This window comes from Lygodium microphyllum, chromosome 9 (assembly GCF_053477565.2).
Source record: "Lygodium microphyllum isolate KBCC chromosome 9, Lygodium_microphyllum_v1.1.10, whole genome shotgun sequence".
In the NCBI taxonomy this organism is placed as follows: domain Eukaryota; kingdom Viridiplantae; phylum Streptophyta; class Polypodiopsida; order Schizaeales; family Lygodiaceae; genus Lygodium; species Lygodium microphyllum.
This window is the reverse complement of record NC_141143.1, coordinates 127459964-127484733: the sequence shown is the minus strand read 5'-3', so window position 1 is coordinate 127484733 and position 24770 is coordinate 127459964. Positions and strand designations below refer to the sequence as shown.

The following is a 24770-nucleotide window of genomic DNA, read 5'->3' as shown; positions in this document are numbered from 1 at the left end:
GATGATGCTCCAACGCTCATAATGTCATGGGGAGAGATTTGCACAATCTCAAACTGTGAGATGGAAATCATCTCCAAAGACATATGAGAGGTATCGTTAAAGGCCATGTAAAAATTTATGAAGCACCAAATCTATGTCATAATCTTGCATAACTTTCTATTAGCATCATGTCATTTGCAACATCCTTGCTAGCACCGGTCATACCGATGGTCTCCAAATGGCTTGCATATGTTTGACTCTTTTCAAGTCTATTTCTAGCTTTCTATAACTAGAGACATTTGGGTTTTTATAACTCTTCAGTTTGATACTTTTGAACTCGATTTTTTGCTAATATATCTTTTGGAAATTGCATACTAAACTCCTATAACATCTTCTTATCTCTCAAAACTTCCAGTGTGGTTAAAATCTCTTACAAACCCAAAGTTGTATTTTTGCGCCTATGGGAATCAAATTTTTCTTAATACAAGAAATTGAAAAATACATTCAATATCATCATCCAAATCATCCTAAACCAATTTAGACGTACTTAAATATCTCACCCTTTTCCCTAGGATTTAGACTACACAAATATCTACTTCTAGTACTTGCATAGCTCATTTTCTCCAAGTTCATTTATAAGCAAATCATCTTGCTCAAAAGATTCATAGGTTTCATCCTAAACTCGATGGCATATAAGTGAATGCTCCCTTCTGCTCAATATCATCTCATTGATTATATAAACTTGCAATCTCGTTGTCTTTTTGCAAAAAGACTTGTTTGAGAGCATTAATGACATCATATCCGATGAGAAACATGCAAATTTGCTACGTTGGTTATTTGAGAAATTCCCATTTGCAACACTACTTTCTCTTCTTGTAGTAGGTTGATTGTTAGCAAAGCTTTAGTTGCTATAGCTTCTATTATATATTTTTCACTTTATTGCCTATAACTTCCTTTCAAGCTCAGAATAAAGCTAATGAATCACCTTGATCGTAGGCTAAATGATAGGATGTAACATGTTTGCGTCTTCAAGAAAGCCATGCAAACTAATTGATCTCTCTAATTTTTGTATTTTTGTAATCTTTTGCCAATCCTAAAATGGTTGGAAATATCTCGTCTTGAAACACTACTCTCATGCATGAACTCTAAAAGTTTTCAACCTCTAAAATTCTTGAATGTCATTAGGCTAAATAGCATCCTATATATGGAAAATATGTGCTTTCTCAAAATTACAACCAATGGTGCTACAACTGCACTATTGACAAAAGTATTTCTTGCACTTGTAAGGTCTCCATCAAATTTTAACTTAATGATTGCATTATCTTTCTCAAAATCAATAAGAGAAAATATATTTATCCATAATAGCATCATGATTGATAGAACCATGTTCTTTAAACTTAGCATCCAGTCAAGCTTCATCTTGCTCAATGCATAACTTATTTTCTTGATCACTTAAGTAATCATCTTCCCTGTCTATTTCATCTTGATTAAGGTTGACTGGGGGTTGCTTAAAAGAGGCTTCAAGCTCTTAGAAACAAGTATGGAAACTCTATAACACTAGAGCTTGCAAGAATCCTCCTCAATCCATCATGTTGAGATAACAAGCTATCATAGCTGAGTGAATATGGACGATTAAGCATCAAATACACACATTTTACCAAACTCTTGAACTTTTTCACAAGTAAACAAATGTGGAATCAAGTGTAGCTTTGAAGGGGATGATGTGCTACCTATCCACGTAATTTTTATGCCACAAAGAGGGGAATAAGCTTGTCACACTTTCAAGGATGTCATCTGTGTGTGTGTGTGTGTGTGCGTGCGTGCGTGCGTGCGTGTGTGCGTGCGTGTGTGTGTGTGTGTGTGTGTGTGCGTGCGCGCGTGCACATGTGCATGTGCACGCGTGCATGCATGCATGCATGTGTCTGTGTGTCTATGAATGAGCATGTACGTGCATTTGCATGTGCATGTTGTGTGCATGTGTAGCATACATATGCATGCATTATGTAGATGCACATGTGCATGCACATGTGTGCATGTATGTGTGATTACATGCCTAACTGCCTATTTTTTTAACAACATTTATGCATAGCTATTTTGGAGAAGGAAATAGATATGCTTTTGATCATTGAGAACATGTGGATACACTATTGATAAACACCATCTAAACAACTCATATGACTTCCATATAGATTAGAATATTGTGAATGAAAGACTACTTTTAACCTTACAAAGTTGTTTTGCAAGGTTGATATTAGCAAAAGGGAAACGAATTTAAGTAAGTTGGGCATCATTGAGCACAAAATATCCAATGATTTTAGGCCTTCTTGATAAGACACTCATGCTAGAAGTTGGAGTAAGTATTCACAAGAGGGGCTTGGAAAAAGTAGCCTTTCCACTTTCGTGTACTATACTTTATGTTTCCAAGTATTGAGATCTCTTTAAAGAAATGATTAGTTTAAGGGGTATTCACACAATCTTCAATAAGAGATGCTCATACAAGGATAATGAGAGGATAATATAGAAGACCAAGAAGGCTCATATTTGCCCTTTTGGTATTGTAAAAGCCACATGGAGTTGCATATAGAATTCTTAGCTACATTTGCTCAAGGACATGACATTTCTTGAGAAGGTGCAATCATGAACTAGATGCATTAATGCTACTCCTACCTCCAATCAAACTTGAGCACATAAGATTTTCCAACAATATTCCTCACTTACTAATAAAGGCATTTCTAAGGTGTAGCATTGAGATTGAAATGTGTGATATTCATGTCACAATAATTGAGTTTGCCAACTATACTAGCCCTTGTTATGAAACACACTAGGTTTATGATAAAATGGAGCATTAGATAGCATGTATGAATAGTTTGCAAATCGTAGAACACAAAAATTTCTTTGTTTTTCAACAAAGAAAACTTGGTAGATAAAAGTTTAATATTGCTTGTTATCTTAAATATGACACCATTCTCATTCTGGGCATTCTATCAAGTTTCATGTGACTACATCTATGTCTCCATGATTTTATTGTGGCAACACTTATGACTTTATAATTGTGTACTAGAAAGAAAGATTGCTAGCAAAGATTGAAGGCAATAGAGTAACTCCATTACACTCCTTATATAGATTATGACTCAAATTTGGGCATGCTTTAGGACTTTAAATTACAAATAGGTGCAAACCTTATTATGTGGAATATTTAAGTGTTAAGTATTGAAACCAAGCGTAAGTGCCACTCTAATGAATTTTCAATATCTAAAACTAAATATGATAGGTCTATAATTAGGCTTGAAATGTTACTTCACTTTATTTCTTCAATGTTGTTCATTGTAGCAAAAAATGCACAAATAGCTATGTCTTGTCCCCACTTAGGGGGTTGATGTAGATATCTTTATTTTTAATGCATTTATACTTTAAACAAATCCAAAAGTCTCAATCCATATGTAATAATTTGAAATGTGAACATGTATAAGAAACAACCATATTGTAAGCATGTTATGGTAACAAGTATCAACTTTGAGCATGCACAAGGTAATAAGTACACTGTAAGCATGCTATCTAAGCACATGCCATATAAAAACTAATACCATAGTTTATATACATGCACATACTAAAAAGCTGTTATAATAATCCAATTGAACAGTTCAATTCAGATCTTAGGATTCAACATTAGAAGTTGATGATCCAATTTTCTAAGAGTAGCATTCATTCCACTATATTATAACACCTTGACACGTGAAGTATACTCCTTCAACGTGTATGCCACACATAGTGCAATGTCAAAGTATCCCATAAGTGTTATGCTACATGTATATATTTTGAAACTTGTGTGCATTGTTTTCTACAAAAATGTGCCTCATTCCGCATGCTTGCCTCATTTCGCAAGCTAAGAAAGGAACCATGATAGCTTCCTCTTTTGACTATAACTTTATAGGAGCTTTAGGCAAAAAGCCACAAATAATGTCCCTTTTATGAGTACAAAGCCCCCACACAACATTTATCGTGTACATCACTTTGGAAACACATATGGCTTCCTAAAGGCTTACAACTTGAGTCCTAATAGTCAAGAAGATTATATCATTGTGACAACCAATTCATGTATTGAAGACTATTTTTTACTGATATTTCTAATCTTGAAAGGCCATTGAACATCAACATTCCAAAACAACCTTGCAAATGAGCATTAGTCCCACCAAATCTACCTTCTACAAGCAAGCATACCCTTCCTCATCACATTTTCAACCCTTCTATTGTTATACAAGCTACCTTGAAACTTGAATATGAGAGCCTAGCAACACAATGAAACAATATCTCAAGGGGAATACAATGATAGCGTAGATCGTGAATTCATGATTCGAAAAGTATAAAGTAGTAGTTAACACTATCCTTGCCTAGTAAATACTTAGTTACTTTTGTTTTGGTGCAAGTGATAGAAAACATGTGAACTTGCACATATTCAATATCATGTTTATGAGTTATGGTCAACTTCTAAATTATGGTATAGAAGTATCATGTGTACTAAACTTTTTAGTAACCATAATGTGCTTCTCCTCTCCTATGCAAATATAAAATTCATGAATCTCCATTTGTACTTACTAACAATGTGAATTGTTTCTATAAGACTTTAAATGGCTTCAAATTTCCTTTTTTCATTAACTACTATAATGTGTCACTCCCATGCAAATATAACATTCATGAATGTCCATCTATATTTACTAACAACATCAATTGTTTCTGTAAGGCTTTGAATAGCTTCAAATTTTATAATTCAATAACCAATGCTTAATAATGGATATTCTAAAACATATTGTCATTGGCACTTCATGTTATTGCACTACATTTTGATTTTGAGGCACCATCAAACATTGATTAAGCACAATCATGCACATGATATTTAGTGCAATAGATTTGAATTGTGATGCATCTCATGTTGTTGTACTAGAATTTGATTATGAGACACCATCAAACATTGATTTAGAATAAACATGCACTTCACATTTAGTGCAATAGATTTGAATTGTAAGTCGCCATCAAGTGCTTATTTAAAACATTATTTAAGAATGATCTCATTCAATCCCTTTTCTTATATGCACAAGATGATAACTTTTATCCATTGCCTTCATGAATTTGTGTGGGATAGTGCTAAAAGCATTTTTCTTCTTCATGTAGGGACTTCCAACCTAGATTTCTCTAAACTAACCCTAAGTATTAATGAGATAGATCACAACAAGCATGGCATGAATGATCACTAGAATGATACATATACAAGTAATATTTAATCATGTCTCTCATTTCACGTCTTTTATCCTACTAAACCTGTGTGTGTAGGCATTGCATGCCCATAGATGTGCATGTGCAAGTACACCTATGTTTTAGCCATGCTAACAAACTACTTTAAGCACAAAAACACTTTATAAAAATTTTAAACCATATAGCTATGCATGTCTAGAGTAATCATCAACGAAAATAATGATGCATAAGTAGTTGCCAAAAGACTGTGTTTGCATGGGACTACAAACATCACCATGTACAAGCTATAGTTTGCAAAAATAGCTCTCACTGAACCATCTTTTCGAAACGAAGCACTCTGTATTTTACCCAATATGGAACCCACAATTGTGTTTTCCACGTGCTTCAAGTAGGTAATGAAAACACCATATTAGATTTATGCATGCATAGCAAACTAACAAATTTTAGATGACCAAAACACACATGCTAAAGTTTTACATCTGAAACTACTTACAAATTTGTAAATGCACATGCCATGACTACCACATTTTTTTTATAGTTATTGAGCATATACAGTCAAATGGTATAGTGAATCAGATGCAATAATTGTATCACCATAAGAGAGATCATGAACTACATATTTGTCAACAATAAACCTTATAATCAGGCCAACCTTAGCAAGTGCAAAAAACTGACAATAAATTATTCTTGATCTCTGATGTATACAAACCATCCATAATTGTGAAAGTACTACCATTATTAGTAGTCAACGCAATTTTTCTAACTCCTTTAATAGGATTGAAAGGTGAAGCAAGAGTGGAAGTAAGAAACAAGCAAGAGCTATGGAGGTTCAAACAAGAGAGAGCAAAATGATATGCAGAAACTCCAACAATCACAATGTGTGATATACCTTCCCTTGTTGTATTGTCATGTAAAGAATAAACAATAAAGTGATAATAGCAGGCGATCACCACCTGCTACAATGTACAAGTGTGCAGGTAGCAGGTACAAGTAAATGTAAATGGCTAAGCACAAGCGGCCTTTAACCCCCAAGAATCTCCCGCTTAAAGGTGAAGTGCCTAAGTGTGGAGAAAACAAGCAAAAAAAGAACAAAATACAAAGTATAGATATAAGTAAAATAGGATGAGAAATAGAAGTTATCTCATCCTACATCTTTTATCTTCCTAAGGAAGGCATAACATTCCATTGGGAGACTTTTAGTGAGAAAATCTATAGGATTCTCATTGAGATCTTGACAATCTCTGTGTGCTTGTCCTCAACCACCTATCTAATGAAGTGATAATGGACCTTAATGTGCTTGGTCTTCACATGAAAGAATTGAATTATGTGCTAATTGAATGGCACTCATAGATTTTGAATGCAATGTAGGAGTCATATTCATACCAATGCCATGAGATGGTCTAAACATATGGCCTCCTTGCAAGCCTCATTGTTTGCAATGTAAGTTTTGATAGTAGACAAGATATTATATTTTTGTACTCTAAACATCCAAATACATAGCACATCCAACAAAGATAAAGACATAGTTAGAGGTTGACTTCCTACTATCTACATGTCCTGCATAATTAGAGTCTGTGTAGCCACCATAATAGATGCAATCATCTAAAGTGCCCTTAAGGTATCTCATGATACCTTCATGGCATTCCATTGTCACTTACCAAGTATCACCATATAACAAGCTACAACTTTCACCGTAAATGCTATGTTAGGTCTAGTGGCTATCATGGCATATATCAAGCTACCCACTATGGATGCATATGTATACCAAGTATATGAGAGGCACCCCATGTCCTTCATCTCAATACTCTTCTTGAGATAAGCCTTCAAAGTATCGAGCTCATCATAAGTACTCCTAGCAACAAGTAGCATGTCATCAACATATATTACCAAAATGATAAGGCTACCATCATGGGCCTTCTTTTTGCAAAGACACAGATCCATATCTATGGGAATAACCCTATGAATGCATTAAGGTATCAAACTTATGATATCATTACCTAGGTACTTGCTTAAGTCCATAAAGACTATTCCTCAACTTTCACACTAGGTGTTCCTTTCCCTTTTCATCAAACCCCTTGGACTATTGCATACAAGTGTCCTCATGCAAGTCCCCATTAAGAAAATTTATTTTCGCATCCATCTAGTATAAGTCCAAATCTATATATGTAACCAATTCCAATACCAAGTATAGGATACTCATCTTGACTACCGCAAGAGAGAATATCTCATCAAAATCAACTCCCATCTCCTAGTTAAAACCCTTAGCAACCAATCTAGCCTTATATGCTAGCTTAGGATGGCCAGTAATACTCTTTAGCTTGTATACGCACTTGCATGGCAATGCATGTTTTCCATTGGGCAAAGGAACCAAATCCCATGTATGATTTTTCTATAGTAAATCATACTCAAACTACATGGCCCACTCCTAAGAGTGACTATTACTTTACACATAGCCTCCTCATAAGCGAGAGATTCACTAGCATGTATCACCATGATATAATACATAGAGTACTCAAAATGATCAAGAGGATATAACACTTTAGTGGGGAGTCTCAAGATTGGTTGTGAAGCATGTATGGCATGTTCTCTCTATCTAACATATCATTATCAGCTACAACTAGCTATCTAACAATTGGGATCAATTGTACTGTAATAGGAGGCTTCTCTTGAAAGATCATCCATGGATATCTCAACTACCTACTTTGGTCTCATATGCATCTTTTCCTCATGAAATACAACATCATGGTTATAGATAATCTTTCAAGTCTACGAATCCGAAAGGTGAGAGCCCATCTCACATGCATCACTATATCTAAGAAAGGTGCATTTGACAAATTTCTGATCCACCTTATTGCATTTGTCTTTGGAAATCTACAAGAAAGTCTCACATCTAAAGACACACAAGTATGCATACTAAAGACACACAAGTATGAATACAAGGGAGGTTTACCAAACCATATCTTCTCTGCAACTCTACCACCAAGAATAGTACATGGGGATCTATTAATCAAGTGAAGTATAGTAGCAACTGCACAGTCCAAAAGTATTGCGGTAAGCTTATCTAATTAACCATGTTGCGGACTCTTTTCTGAATAGTCCTATTCATCCACTCTGTGTATATCACTGTTTTGGAATGGGGTATATGTGGTGGTCAACTGACGCTTAATATCCCTCTCATCCATAAAACTACTCAAATACCTTAGAGACATATTCAACCCCATTGTTGGATTGTTGGTATTTCAGTATGTGCCCATATTAGTTCTCAACCATAGCAAGAAAGTGTTGAAATGTAGCTAACACTTGTGACTTTTACTTAATAGAATAGACCCAAAATTTGTACAAATAATCATCCATGAACGTCACAAAGTATTTAGCACCACCTAATGACTAATAGAGCATGGGACCACAAACATCTGAATGAACAAGAGCCAAAGGCTCATTCATGCACATAGAGCTAGACTTTTTATGAAAGCTACATGTCTACCTATCATATGGACAATGATCACGAGTCAAAACATTAGTCAAGAGGCAAAAAATATTGCAAATGAGTGAGTGCTTCCATTCCTTTAAGGCATGTATGCCTAAGACAGCAATGCCAAAGAGATACATGAGGAAGATCAATCATAGCCAAAACATGATTAACAGAGCCATATACAAGCAAAGGATAGATATTGCCAACCTTGGCATCTTGAGCTAAAATGAGATTGCCATGAATAATCTTCCACGCAAAATCACCAAAAGAGACATGGTACCTATCATCATCCAAGTGTCCAGTGGAGATAAGGCTTTTAATCAAAGCTGGGATATGATCTACATCATGGAGCACAAATGGAGCAGCAATACCAAACTACAATCTCACCTCACCTATGCCAATAATATCCAATGTAGTGTCATCTCCCAATCTAACCAAACTTGTAATAGTACGATAGGTAAAAAACCAATGACGATATAGGGTAACATGAAACGAAGCCCCCAAATCAAGAATCCAACACTAAGAGTAAGAAGACAAAAGAGTAGTCAACTAAGTAGCATCAAGCTATGAAGTAGCGAGTATATAATCGTCTGAGATCTACTATAAGGCATTTATCCCTTCTATCTTAACATTAGACTTAGGAACAATGTTGTGATCATTACAAGATTTAGCAGAATCCTGCACTTTTCCTTTTCCTTTTTCGCGTCACCCTATCATTGTGCATCATATGGCATTACAGCCTTATGTGACCCTGCTATCCACAATAATGGCAAGTAAGAGAGAACTTAGGACCACAAGACTCACTGTGTGATTACCCATAAGACTTGAACTTATCCATGAGTTATGAGTCTCTACCATGATTATTATTCTCGTTACCACCTTGTTTACCTCTTGCATGAGAAGTACAACTTGCATTAACATTCTTCATGTTTACTTCCTCTATAAACCCTCTACATCTTTAAGCTAAAAGCCACCTTTAGGAGGGTTTGCACTCACAACAGTGAAAAATGTATCCCAAGACTCAAGCAGTGTAAAAGGTAGGACAAGAGAATTAACATTCTCCTTAAGACCCTACGAAGTAAGCTAACTGAAAATGAAATGAAACTCATTTTGTGTAATGTCTTGGCCCCTCCTTGCATGTGAAGGAGCCTTTATAATAGTAATACAAGTAATAATAATAATAATAATAATAATAATAATAATAATAATAACGCAACCACCAGCATCCACGTCAATGAGCCGTCACCATCCCACACGTTGTCAACCTTCCATGCTACCATGCACTACCAAATGGCTACATGCAAGAGTAAACTCATAGAGAGATGATGATATGAACGAGAGAGGAAAATGCTATTATTTCTTGCTCTAAGGCTATAAAAAGTCTTGGTGTGTAAGGCCTCGGGAGGCATTATTTTCATCGAGCCAAGGTGTTGCTTTTGAGAGAGAGAGAGAGAGAGAGAGAGAGAGAGAGAGGAGAAAGAGAGTAGTGGAGAAGACGAGGAGATAGTGGGGAGAGGAGAAGAAGAAGGGAATAGAGGAAGAGAGGAAGGAATAAGGAAAGATAAAGAAGGAGGAAGTGGAGGGAGAAGAGAGAGGTAGAGGGGAGAGAGAGAGAGAGAGAGAGAGAGTAGAGAGAGAAGTAGAGGGAGAGAGGGAATATATATATATATATATATATATATATATATATATATATATATATATAGAGAGAGAGAGAGAGTGTGTGTGTGTGTGTGTATGTGTGTGTGTGTGTGTGTGAATAAAGAATAAGGAGAGTGAGAGATTAAGCACATTAGAGAGAGGGAAAAGCCAAGGAGAGGACATGAAGGCAAACCAATAAGAATAGAATATCCTTCTTCTGTCCAACATCTCATCCTCCCACTCCATCCATTGATTAAGAGTTTACTAATGCACATAACCTAAGGATTCTCACACAACAGATTAAGCTTGAAGAATGCTAAGGCTTCAAGTTAGGAGATGGCTCATTTAAAGGACGCCGAGTGTTTCCTAGTCGCTTCCCTCTACCCCACAATTTATTGGTTAACTAGTCAAAATGAAATAGTTGAGATTATATTTTATTCTTTTTATCTCATAGATCATGGCTTTAATTCTTTAATACCTAGACTAGTTTGTTATCGCATGGAAATGAGAAAATGATTACTTATTGAATACAAAAGTTACTCTTGAGGTTAGAATGAAGAAAGCTATACATAGAGTGTGCATGATAAAGCATTGAATCATTTAGGGAAAATCTTGTGATGTGTAAGGGAAAGGTTGTTGATGTATTGTTTTGAGTTGCGACCTAAGGAGAGTGGCATATATCACTTTATAGAATTGTACTCCAAGGAAGAATAAGTTGTTGTAGAATGTGCCTTCTTTGTAAATTTCAAGGACATTACTTTGGTTGTTGAATTGGTCTTCTAAGATAAGGTTTATTGATGTGGGAAAAAGATGGTTTTCCTAGAGATAAATCGGTTGCCTCTTACGAGATATTTACGTGATTGTCTAGAATGATGTTATGAAAAAATGAATGTTTTTGTAGTTGTTGGTAATAGGTTGATTTCTTTGGTTGTGTGTTTATACAAAAATTATTGTGTCCTCATGGGCGGATTTCTGGTTACGTACGAAATCTCCCCAAAGGTTAATAGTGGGAGCACTTCACCAAGGGGCTAGTTTGATCATGCTAGAGCATAGGACCATCCCCAAATGCGAGAGATCTCTTCGTAGGTAGGACGTTAGGCTGGGAGGTGACAAGGGTGCTAGGGGCGCTCTGGCTGTAAATCCCTTGGGTCTATCAAGGACTGGCCTAACCCCTACGAGTCCAAGATGGACTTTCTAGACGGCACAATGTTAGTTAAGGGAGGATTGGTAGATTTTGTGCCATGAGATTTGGAGACGAGTAATGAATTAAGGGATGGAATGCCCAATTGGAAATGCACCTTGGAGAAGCTACGGATAAATATTCTTATGTTATAGCTATTTTCAGAAGAATGTTTGATACTATCTTTGTGTTGTGGATTAACTACATAAACAAACTCGGTGCCCTAAATGATTAATTAAGGAAACTATCTTTATGTATTGAAACTTAAACATGTTAGGCAATTAGAAAACTAAAACACACATCGAGGAAAGTGGGAGGGCGGGGCCTTGACGGCGGGTCACCGTCCTACAGATAGGTGGTCCCAGTAAGCCAAGAGTTTTCCTTCAAAGTGCTAGAATTAGGAAAAGGCCAAATGCTTAACTACTTAGTGTGTCATCTTAGATTCCGATCAATACTATTTTAGGTGATCGGAGTCAAGACTATACCCTATAGGTAGAGGGGTCCACATGTATCATTTCCCCTCATTTCTCATTCACTATGAACCAAGTGCGACATTGATCTACTTTGATTCCAGAGTTAACTTGCAATGCGGGTTATGGTTGGAACCTTTCAATTTGTGAAGGGGACTCAATCGAACCTAGGTAACAAACCCTGTGTTATTCTATGGAGTACCGAGTGGCATCACTTAGGAATATCTATTGATGGACCACTAGATCATGTCACTAAGGGCTTCTCAATCGAGCACTTAATATTACAAGACTTTGCTTATCATAAGGATTCCTAATATTTTCTATAATGTATAAGCACCACCCTCGGTCTCAATGACATTTAAGCATACCTACTTTAACAATGACAAAATGATGTATTTTCTATCATGTATAAGCACCACACTCAATCTCAATGACATTGAAGTATACCTACTTTAACAATGACAAAATGATGAGACTATACATGAATAACATGTAGGCATTCGATACAGAGACATTAACTGTGAATGCTTACTATCCAAACTAAAATTGTTCTATTCTATGTAAAATAGAGAATTGAAAACTACATAGAATCAACTCTATGATTGCTCATATATATAGTTCTCATGGCAATTTTTTGTTTTAAGCTATCGAGCACCTCAATCTAATATCATATGCAAAAGTTGTATGCAAAATATGAAAGTGTATTCAAGCTACCATAACTATCCATAACTTTTGCAGCATGCTCTGTATTCATTCCTGAAAAGTATTTTTAATTTCTCATCTATTGTACATACATTTGAGAGGATGAAAATTTAAGAGAATGCTGATTTCTCCTCTTGAAAGACTTCAATGTTGCTCAATCTCTTTAAACATCCAAAATCTCTTTCTGAACATCCAAAGCCAAGCTACTTTACATCATTTTAGCCACTAATGGTTGGCTGACCAAATCAATGCCAAAATGGACTATTACAACCCCAAATTGAGCCTCAATGAATCAAGCACCAACTTGACTCAAACCTAGATTCTAGCTATGAGAATAGTACCTCTATCAATGTGCACACATCAAGCATAAATGTTGAAGAAGAAGCTTGAATCTTCAACCTTTGCAACAAAGCTTCACTCCTTGCAATCCTCACTCCAAGCACAAGCTCCCACAAACATTGAACGGTGCTCTGATACTAGTTGAAAGGTGGAGCAAGAGTGGAAGCACAAATGGAAGCAAGAAACAAGCAAGAGCTATGGAGGTTCAAGTAAGAGAGAGCAAGATGGTATATGGAAACTCCAACAGTCACAATGTGTGACTTGCCTTCTATTATTCTATTGTTATGTTAAGAACAAAGAATAAAGTATCACACCACCTACAGTGTACAAGTGTGCGGGTGGTGAGTACAAGTAAATATAGGTAACTATGCACAAGCGATATTTAACCCCTAACCAAGATATCGAAATTTCCCTTAGGAACAAGCTTAAGAGAAGTGAACAGACTGCATAGAGAAGTAATATGTTTTGTAGCACCGTTGTCAAAGTATCATGCATCTCAATCCATAAGAGTCATAATTGCATTTTTAATTAAATGTCTACTATGTATCTTGTGCACCATTTGTAGTTTCTAACTTTTAAGGAGAGGCATCTGCAATAGTCAGGGCCAGTTTAGGATAATCCTAAATGGCATTATCTTTTTCCCTACAATATTTACAAGACATCTAACTGTTTTTTTCTTCTCATTTTTATCACCTTTCTTTGTTTGAACATCATTTACATATTTCTAATTACTAACAAAAAACAAAGCTTTTCCTTTAACTTTTTGACTAGCCACAAAAGCTTGGTCTGCAAGACAAATAATGGGTTTGTTTTTTCTTAAATTGTTCTTATTGCAACAAAATATAAACCAACTCATCAAATAGTGAAGCATTCGGATTACCCTTCATCGTCAAACAAAGACTAAATGCAAAACTTTAGTAAGAATTGGAAAGACTATTACGCAAATTCTGCACATGTAAACTATCTAGCAAAAAATCTCATATGCTGAATCAACTTCTACTTAAGAACTTTGATCTTTGTTAAAAAGTCTCCATGGAGTTACCTTCATCCACATGTTCACTCTCTAATTACTTGGTTCCATCCAACTTGTCCTCAATAGCCAACATACAAATACATCATTCTTGCCAACTGCGGCCATTGATTGTACTTCATGCAAAAGTTACATATATGGAGAAAAATATGCACAAAACTAACTTATGCCATGTAGCACAATACAAAGGAGACTCTAAGAGCTCTTACCTACAAAATTGACTAATATCAAAAGTAAGTTTGCGAGATTACAAATGCAAGACTTGCAAAATTGACTTATGTCAAAAATAAGTTAGTAAAATTACAAATGCAAGACTTTCAAATGTACACGACATTCCATATCGATTCAAATAAAAGTTTCCTAGGTTTTGGTTTGATTGCAAAATATCTCAAAACATTGAGCAACATCACATCATATCAATATTACTCGTTAGCACAAGGCCAAGGCTAGATAAAGTATGTTGCAATGTTCTAACGTTCAAACACAACTTTAAATATCTCCATGCTATTCTACCTAAAGGAGAGCAATCCTACCTCTTGGTGACCTTGCCTAAGTAGTAGCGCTTTCAACTGTTGTCCATCCAAATCTTCTTTAAGTAGAGTAATTTAACTCTTGTTTACCTTCCCAAGTCCACATTATTGTTAGGCTCGAAAAGCACCATTACCACCTTTTCACTTTCAAGGCCCAAACTTTTCTCACGTGCGCATCTTTTGCCTAGCTTGTTAAGTAGCTACAAATGTGGCTCTCATGTCCACATCAATGTTCAGCTTCAAGGTACTTTGGACCAAACATATTCTATGATAGCCAAAACCAAACAAATGTCTTCCATGATGGCCTTGTCTTTACCAAACTTATTTGCGCAAGAACCAAGCATGAGCTGCTACTTCATACATGTAAGGATCTTGATTAGGCAGGCACACTTGTGAGCCCTCCACAAGACTGCTGACTAAATGACTTTTATATTGTAGCTTGTACAAAGCATGGGAAGTTATAGCTTAAGAAAGAAGCCTTCTTGCATATCACTACTCGTTCCATAAGTGAAGATAACATTGCCCCATTTTTGAAATGAACACAATTTTCCAACTCTCACACCATATGGTGCCTTACATATCAGAGTCTTCTTCAGGGTAACTGCCCATCTATGAGAATGGGCAATGCGTATATATAGTCTTCAACAAACATGTACATATAATCACTTAGTTGTTAAGTAAGATTAATAAGGGCTTCATTTTTCAGAAACGGTAGCTGGTTGAGATTAAATATCATTGACAGTTGAGCTAAAGAAGTACATCATTTCATAAGGCTTCTCACATCAGAAGTAGGAAAGATGGAGAAAAGAAAGTGGGGATGTAGAAAAGAAAGAGTGATTAGTGAGGATGGATCCATCACCTATAAGTGGGCAGTCTATCGACAAAAAAGGAGGAACTAGGATGACATTAAGAGAGGACATAGGGATCCGCAGAGTATTTGCCATGGGTCGCATGGACGGATGCATAAGCTATAAAGCTGTATAGTTATTGAGAGGGGATTGGAATTAGTGCCCCCCAAAATGCACATTGTGGGGTCACTTGGCATATATAATAATGAAAGCCTTTGAAGGTTTTCAAACAAAAGAATGCCAAAAGAAAACCACTCAAGGGCTCATTTCCCTCTAGTCAACTTATGATCAGCTGTTCAATTTGGAAAAGGGGAGCCCCCAAAGCTCTCTTTTGGAAAGAGTTTCCTGGTTTCAAGCAGACTGACTGGATTGACACTGATGCTCTTTTTCCCTCTACTTGTGTGATATATCCAGCTTTCCAGAACCTTCTCGAGGCTCTCAGAACATCTTCACAAAGATGTCCTACAGACCCTCCAAGGTGTCTGGTCTTGTGTCTTTGCTGCTGCTTGTCTTTTTTAACTTTTTGCTCCATGTCAGTCGCATAACGTGAATTGAAGCTCAGTATTATCATTGAAGCTGATATGCATGGAGGAATCACAGAGATAGATTCCTGGACTCGGTCTGATCTCCTTGATTTTTGCCTTCTAGATGTTCACCATTGGCAGCCCATGACCAAGCACAATAACACTCCTTCCATCACATATGCTTCAATGTTTTGGAACATGTGGGAGATAATCACTGTATGCTGCTTCAGCTTCTAAGTCTCATTCCAGACGGCAAACATCGGCAAGTGCCCACCAACATTGGTCGGCCGTCCTGCGATGCCTTGCACATTGGAATTTACCATCCAGGGGACCATATTGACAGCAGGTCCGTTTCCCTTGAAAGGCTGCTGTTCAGCTGCCGCAGCCAAATCCAAAGCCCTTCTAAAGTCACCAGGCAAAACCACCTCCACACCCGATCCCTTGGGGCTTCCATTATCAATCTCACTCACAGAATTATCAGGGCTGTCCACAGTGCCATTGTTACCTGTATCATTGCAGCTAGATAGATGGACAGAATTGCTAACAAACGAGGGTGGGCTAGCAGCATTAGGTGATGATAAAACATGAGTAGCCGGGTGATGTGGGGACAAGCCATTATTAGATGAGACATGAAGGGGATCGTGAGGGGAGAGCCCTTCATCAGCAGCAGCTGTGGCAGCAACATGGTAATTGAATTTGCTCTCATTCTCATCAAGCTCTTGTTCAATATGGCCATTCCCATTGTCATCTGCACTGTTGTTGTTGTACCACTCTAGTCTGTTGGCCTGGTTAGGGGTGCTGCTGCTTTCCTGAGCCGCAGGCAAGCCAAGGGGCTCTTCCTGGCCGATGACAGGGCAGTTATCGTCATTGTTGTCACGGTCATTGTCATTGTTGTCATTCTCGTTCTTGATGATGCTGCGCCTGGCCAACTCCCCAATGAGCAGGGAGGGGCTTGAGCAGATTCGTTTGATGTCGTACCTGCTGGTGTCGAAATTGGTTACAGCATTCACACCTCTAAACTTAATAGCAGCGATGTCATATGCCTCTGCAGCTTCCTCTTGTGTGCCTGTCCATCATCATCATTGTCCGATATGATATAAGAGTAAAGTAATGATAAAGTACTCATGATGGAAACTAAGGAAATTGATGGTGAATGAATGCTGCAGGATATGATTATTGTAAGAAATATGATGATCTAATGGAGGAACGCCAAATGAAAGCTGGCAAATTCCTTTTTAAGCTTTTTAAATTCAAAAAGGAGCTCTAAAATCCAGTGTGAATGTGAAAGAAATCAAAGATACAGGGTGTGGAAGCCTTTCTTGGTGCAGTTCACAGAAATCAAGCATGCAAAAGTGGGGGAAACCCATCATCTCTTTTATCAAGCACTATTTCCAACGATTTTTTTCGGTAATATTATCTTGTGCCTATTAACAAAATCAGCCCAAAATGATAAAAGGCAAAGAAAGGAACAGACAAAGGGAAGGCAGTCAACGTCCAGAACGGCAGCCGTTACGAGAGGAATATAACGCCCCCACGAATATTAATATATACAAGCAAAGAAAACATATTTAGAGGGGAGGAAACCTGAACAGAAAAAAACGATGACTCTCATGAGAGCTGCTCGGACGAGTTTAGCAGAAAAGAAGATGAGCCACCCAAAAAATTAATACCAACAATTCATTTTAAAATAACAATTCCAAGAATTAAAATCAATTAGAAATTATAAATCCGCGGCACTTACTGAATGTGCCCAAGTACAGATCCTTGTTTCCTGCTACTCTTCCAATACGGGCTTGCCATCGACCGTGTTGATGGTGCCTGTGTGTATTTTCCACCCCAGAAATATTTGAGAATTTGCGTTGTAGATACGATATTTTTATTGATTACTAAATCAATCTCGTAAGGATAACAACAAATTTCATTAATCCTTCTTTAATTAATAATTTGATTGGGTTAGAAAAGGCATTAATTTTTCCTAATTTGATTGGATTAAGAAAGAAGAACCTTGTAACTCCTCGATACACAGACGCTCCTCTTGAAAATCCGCTGCTTTTCCTGAATATGTCGTTTTTCCGAATCAACACACACGCACACACACAAGAAGAAAAGAACAGGGTTATAAAGGCATAATTTAGATATTAACAAGGAGAGACGCTTCACCCTACGTATGACAAATGGTCAACACTTGCAACTGGCTATCAATTTACAATAAAACCAGGCATTTCAATCTCGATGGGGAAATAAACTAATCAGGGAATATTAATTGATTTTTTTGCGTGCATTGCATACATTTACAAAAAAGAAATCTCAGCAGGGACTTGGAAGTAAACTAGTCAGGCTAATGGACTGTTCTCTCTTTCTATATTACAAAACCACAAAACTGACAGGATTGTTGATTTTGGCAGATTAGTCAGCCCAATAGAGAAATAGCGGAAAGGGACTGAACCCATTCTATTTTTTTCTATATTCAATATTTTCCGATAGGAAAAAGGAGAACGCATCGGCGGATGCTACCAAAACAACAAACACAAACGCGCGGAGAGGTCGTCTGCGTGCTTTTTTTCCTGCTTTTTCTATTTTATTTTATTTCTCGCGTAAGTAAGCACAAGATCAGAATCGTAATATTCAGGATTCGTGTCCCTCGTCTTTTTCTTTTTTAAAAGAGGAAAAAATAATAACGATAACAACATACCTTCTCAAGGATGCTACGTATTCCTGCCGTGTCATGTTCTTCATTTCCTCCATCTCCTTCTCGTACGTGCTTAGCTGCATGCATGTGTTATGCCACAACCAGTGTTAATTGACACTGATAAAACAACATTTGGGGTGAATTAAGAGGGAAGAAAATATTTACTAGCAGTCAATTAATACGGTCAAGGGCTCTGTGTGTGTGTGTGTGTGTGTGTGTGTGTGAGAGAGAGAGAGGATTTAGAGATACTTCAGACGTTTTTAGTGATCAACCATTCCTACTCCGTGATAGGTTATTGAAGGAAGATTGGAGGAAAGCGGTGATTGAATGATAACTTGGAACAATTCTCTGGGGGGAAATTTTTAAGTATTGAATTCAAAGTAAGAGAATTCTATTTACATTAACAACAATTTTGCTCCCCCCCCCAAAAAAAAACCAAACCAGACATGCTTTAAAATTGGTTACTTAATAACTATTTTCTATAGAGATGCTTGTATAGTCAATTCCTATACGTCACAGATGTCTTAAACATTGATTAAGGTTAATTTGCCACAATTTTGCGAATCACGAAAATATTACCGGAAAATTGATGTGGGTGGACGGACCCCAATACTTCAGCGCTGCTAAGTCATACGCTCTAGCTGCTTTCTCTTCTTTGTCATAACCCCCTGCGAGTAATAAAGACAGTGGTACAGCTACAGTTAATGCAAAAGACTTGACTAAATTTAATTCACAGAGCCTTCTAATCATTAACTTCGACAATCCACTCGCCAGTTTAATATATCTTAACCAGACTAATCTTATATAACTAAACCAGATTAATTAACCTCCCCAATCACACGAACTGACCTAAGTAAACTTGTCTGCCCTTCCGAGTTTGGCCTTCCTTCCTGCAGCTGTTATCCCACAAGTGTGCCTCATATCTTCCAGTCCACCTATGCCTGATTCAACCATTGTTCCAAATCAAATAATAACCCCCATCAGGCCCGGCTTTGAAATTAGCTTCAAAAACAGCTTAACTACACTCAGGTTTGCCCATGTTTGAATTTAGAATCACAAGTCAGTTCTTGAAGAATCGAAATAGTGACCTCTAGCCAAACAGCAAAAAAGCTGGTCAAACCCCATCGCTTCACATACAGTATGGAAGCCCATGCACTCTCTTGCCTATGTTTGATACAGAACTCAGTACTGAAGCATAGGCTGTGGAAGCCCATCAAAATGACCACCTCACTTTCACAGAAAAACTCATTCATGCACATTTCAAGAGCCCCATACTAAATTCAAAACAGAAAACCCAATCTGTCACAAGAGACTTCATGATATGTGCCAGCAAGCTCACTAGGTATGAAGCATACTCAGAACAGGGTTGTACACATTATAACAATCAACCCATCTTCCTCCGCATTAAAACCACTTGTCTATACCTGGTCACACCCCTGTACTGTGAAGTCCTCTGGCCAAATGTGTCAATGGACTTTCTCGGTGCTGGTTCTCTATTTCCAGCTTTGCTTGACCCTCTCTTCTTGGACTCTGGCTGGGTGGCCGATGGCTCCACAGCAGCTGCAGGCTGAATAGAAAGGCCATTGGTGCAGTTAGGCATGGATAATGAGAGAGGCTGAACGACATCACTCCCACCTGCACCCTTCTGAACACAAGAAGAGCTAAAGGCCTGCTGTTCTTTGTCAGGGGAAGGGGTACTTGACACTGTTGGAGCTTGTCCATTGAGCCAGTTCTTGAGAACTGAAAAGCCCATAATTAAATTGCCATGGTTGTCAATGGCAGCTGTCGGTGTAGCACCGGCCCCTTGAGGCAATTGTAGGGAGCAATCTGCATATGCATGAGGATGGTGATGATGATCCTCGTGAGTAGACCCACTCTGATCCATCAAGGGCAGCTGCAGTAGATTGTGAGCACGTTGCATGTCTGCTTGATATACCTTCTGTTCCTGCATGTGATTATCAGCTGCTCCAAATGCATGGAAAGACGGCGGCACATCTCTCACCCTACTGCAGCTCCCAAAGGGCATGCAATTGATGTTTATCCCCGATCCCTCTCTATCCATTCCTTGCCCATAGTAGAGAGCATCTCTGTTGTCACTAAACTGGCCCCCTAGAGCAGCTGATCCTCCCAAGAAGTCTTCCAATTTTGGCCCATCCTCTGATTTGGGTCTCTGCAGGATATTGCTAGCCAAGCCCATATGATCAACTCCACCTTCGCCATTGCCAAAGCTCGCTAAGTCGGCATTCAGCAGATACTGATGAGGATGATGATGTTGAGCAGCTGCATCTGGTTGCATAGTACGAATCACTAGAGGATCGATGGTTTTAAACTGCCAATCTGTTTCACAAGAAACCCAACTTCCGATCAGGCTTAAAAATTACGAGGACCTACCACACTTCACGGCAACATGAGAGGCTCCTAGATGGTCAGTTTGATGAGCTTGCCAAAACAAACGAGAACTTCTCGCTAAAAGGAGGTAGAGTGAGTCAGTAGCATATGATATATAGGATAAGCAAGTGGCAAGCAGTGAGAGAAGAAACGCACTCGTATATGTTAACACGGTGACTAGATGAGAGCTTATAATCAGATTACCTCCACTATTAGTCCGGGTTAGGGTTTCCATCATGGAGAGAGGGGCATCAGGCCTCATGGGGGCAATCTCCAGCAACTGAGAGGTGAAGGAACCGGGCTCCGCAGACAAGTGATCATAGCAGTCTGCCATGGCAGGAGCAGTGGTGCTGTATAAGGGCACACTCATGGGAGCGATTCCAAGCTGGTGGTGACTGTGCTGTTCCTGCGGTTGGAGATGAGGATGTTGAACCGGATGGCCTCCATAGCCAGCCGCGTGATGGCCATTCATGGTAGGGCTGCTGTGATGTGTGGAATTAGCTTGGGCAGCAGCTGCTGCTGCAGCAGCAGCAGCATGCTGGTTGTGGTGATGGTGATGGTGCTGGTGATGATGATGGGGCTGATGCTGGTCATGATCCGACGCTGCATCCAAAGCTAAATGGGGAGACAATGAGAAGGCTAGCCAATGATTATTACCGAGGGACCTCATGGGTGATGACTCAAAAGAAGAGTGAGTGATCAAAGGGATCTTTGGGTTAAGGCTGAAGATGACTACTTATAAGGAGAAGGAGAAGCATGGTATCAAGGACGATGGAGGCCACTGTGAGCTGCCGGCTGCGAGTTTTTATTGTAGGGCGATTATCACAAAGGTGAAAGAGCAGGGCGCAGAGGGAGGGAGAGAGAGGTGCTGCGGCAATTGTACTAGTAATAAGTGGCAAGAGGGGAAAGAAGAGTAGGTTCTCAAAAATGCTTTGTTTTTCTCTCTTTCGGAGTACAAAATAGCCTTCTCTACAAGCACACTCTTGCGATTTGGGGTGGTGCAGGTTCACAAGCTCAAAGAGTATGAATCACAGAGAGAGAGAGAGAGAGAGAGAGATATAAAAATGCTCATCCAAGCTCGCTCAGTCCCTGGAATCGCATATAGACGGAAAATTAGAGAGCAGCTCCTCATACAATGAATACAGAAAGTGATCGCACAGCGCAGTGCCCATATCTCTTGCACTCTTTGTTCCTTGCTCAGGATATATCACATACTTCAAATCAAGAAGAAGAAGAAGAAGAAGAAGAAGAAGAGTGAGAGTGAACTAGCCTACAGCTGATCAGTAAAAGCCCCTCCGGGACAGAAAAGCATGGCCATGGAGGCGGAATATGTTGCCTATATTGTGTCATCATCAGTAGCAGTATAAAAGAAAAGAAGGCGACGGTGTGTGATCCTCATCGTGATGATGATGATGAGAAGAAGAGGGATGGAAGGAATTGGGCGATCCGATGATATGAGAGAGAGAGAGAGGTGATGCAGAAATAAAGAGAAGAAAAGAAGAAACTGCAGGCCTGCATTTGCATCAAATATATATACTTCCACCATTAATCCAACTCTTCGGAAAGGATTGCTTGACAAGACCACTTGTGTGTGTCGAGAGATCCTAGTGTCATGTGAGAGATTGTACCTGTTTTTGTAGAGGTCCTAATGACCCTTAAGGAGTTAGTTTTGTGTGTGTGTGTGTGTTTCCTTTTGGCCTAGGTAGTTCCCATTCCCATTTGGCCTTCCTTTTTTTACCTTGTTAATATATAACACTCATATTCTCTCCATCACGTGATGGTTATTCTCAAAGTCAATTGATCACTTGCATCTATTTCTTGTTACCCCCCCACATGAGCCTTGCCACTCGATTCCGAACTCTTCATCGTTGCTGATAGATCCAACACTTCTAACCTCTCCATCAATTGCACTTGATCACTTGCCACTCAATTATGAACTCTTCATCATTGCCAAAAGATCCCACTACTATTATCACTCCATCAATTCCAATACTGTTGATCATCCAACTACGAGCGAGGAGGTCAAGATGAAACCCATGGCCTTTCTCATGGGCTTAACTCTCACCAAGACATCCAAAGCTCTTTATGCCTCATTTGTAATACTATCAATTCCATGTGGATTCAATCTCATTATTCCTTTCATAATCTCTCTTTGGTGCCAAAACCAATAAGTAGACACATGACAAGGCCCTATGTTCTCTCATGCTGGTATTTTCACCACATGCAAATCCAAAGTTATGGATATATTGCAATTTAACCTAGAACTTAGATGTATCTAGATTATGGTTAATTTTCCCATAATACAATGTGGCTATGGCCACTTCTATGGAGAAGATCCAAAGCCTCCTACAAACTAGATAGGATATATGTGTTGTTATGTTCTTTGCCACAACCTAAGCCCTTTGTGATGTTAAATACACTTGGCTTCTAGCATATGTAAGTGGTGTTGTTGCTAGGTCAACTATATGCTCCCCAAAAGGGGGCTTTTCTTTATTATATAAAATGTTTACCTCTTAAAGGTATGGCTCATTCTAACGAGCTTTGCCCTTAGACCAAGCTGTAGCATAGCTTGCCTCTTGGAATGAGGCCAACAAAGTTTATTTTAGTATATATGTCTATTTGTTTTTCCCTTATACACCTCCAATTTCCAAATTATTACTTTTAAACATATTGGTCTCTTTTATTAACAATGTGTCTAATTTGTCAAGCACATCCCACATGATGAGTGATATAAGATCAATTGACTTTGAATGAGCTTTTTTATGAGCTCCTTCCTCCAAACTATCTTCTACAACATGTACGGAATTGAATACATGCATGCAACTTATCATACCAATATAAATTTAAGTTGCATTAGTGCTCTACAGCAATTTGAAAAGCTTTTTTATTTCCTAACAACAACCAACGTTGATAGCATGGGAGTGAGGACTTTGCTATTCTTCTTCAAAGACTTGGAGACTACCTTAAACAAAGAGTCTTTCTTCCCTAGACCTTTGGCAACTACCAATATCTCCTCCTTACATGCTAAGACCCTATGATTTTTTTGGTGGGATGTCCATTCTTAATATTTGCCACAAGTGCAACTTTCTACAAAACAAAAATAATTTACTTAAGATTTGCGTTGAAATTCATTTTCCCATATGCAATAAATAGTGCACATGTATTGAGAACCTATATATTTTGGCATGTTTAAATAATTTACTTAAGATTTGCGTTGAAATTCATTTCCCCATATTGGCATGTTTAAATAATTTACTTAAGATTTGCGTTGAAATTCATTTCCCCATATGCAATTAACAGTGTACATGTATTGAGAACCTATATATTTTGGCATGTTTAAATATTCTCTTCTTAACTAGTTGACACACATTACCCTCTCAAAGTTTTGGTAATAATATGTAACATCTTGTACCATGGCTCACATTTTAGTGTCATCTTTACCATCTGTGAAGCATGTAGTAGTGGCTAAACCCTTATTCAACTTTTACATGAACAAACAAGGTAATCAGTCTTAAAGCAAAGTCTTCTTTGTATTTAATTAGTGTACCAAAAATACCTTCTATTTGTGAGTTTCATTTGTGCTACACTAGCGGTCCGCGTGCGCTAGGCTGCTTCGTGTTGGGTGGCACTAGGAATGGCAAACGAAGTTGATGTGCTCAACAATCCATTTCTCCTCTTTTTCTTCTCCGTTTTTTTTCTCTCTCTCTCTCTCTCTCTCCCCCCCCCCAAAT

The 24770-nt window shown here is 38.2% G+C and overlaps 1 protein-coding gene across 1 annotated transcript; it reads right to left on the bottom strand.

Annotated features, from left to right (window-relative positions):
• Positions 1 to 15010: 15010 nt before the first annotated feature.
• On the bottom strand, positions 15011 to 22676 carry LOC148031569 (uncharacterized). Its single transcript, XM_087685125.1, has 8 exons — positions 21244 to 22676; positions 20076 to 20988; positions 19501 to 19592; positions 19231 to 19319; positions 18655 to 18728; positions 17967 to 18017; positions 17704 to 17780; positions 15011 to 17028 (listed from the first exon to the last, which is right to left on the bottom strand). Exons 1-8 carry the CDS (start codon positions 21707 to 21709, stop codon positions 16196 to 16198), a joined length of 2595 nt encoding a protein of 864 aa, XP_087541251.1. The 5' UTR covers positions 21710 to 22676; the 3' UTR covers positions 15011 to 16195.
• Between the last annotated feature and the right edge of the window lie 2094 nt (positions 22677 to 24770).

Bases quoted from the DNA above. Each gene is read 5' to 3' on its own strand.
- LOC148031569 (XM_087685125.1), bottom strand. From the start codon at position 21,709: ATGAGGTCCCTCGGTAATAATCATTGGCTAGCCTTCTCATTGTCTCCC. The intron at 20,989-21,243 runs GTAATCTGATTA...CTTGTGAAACAG, and splicing joins AACCCGGACTAATAGTGGAG to ATTGGCAGTTTAAAACCATC. The intron at 17,781-17,966 runs GTTCTTCTTTCT...AAATACACACAG, and splicing joins GTGTATCGAGGAGTTACAAG to GCACCATCAACACGGTCGAT.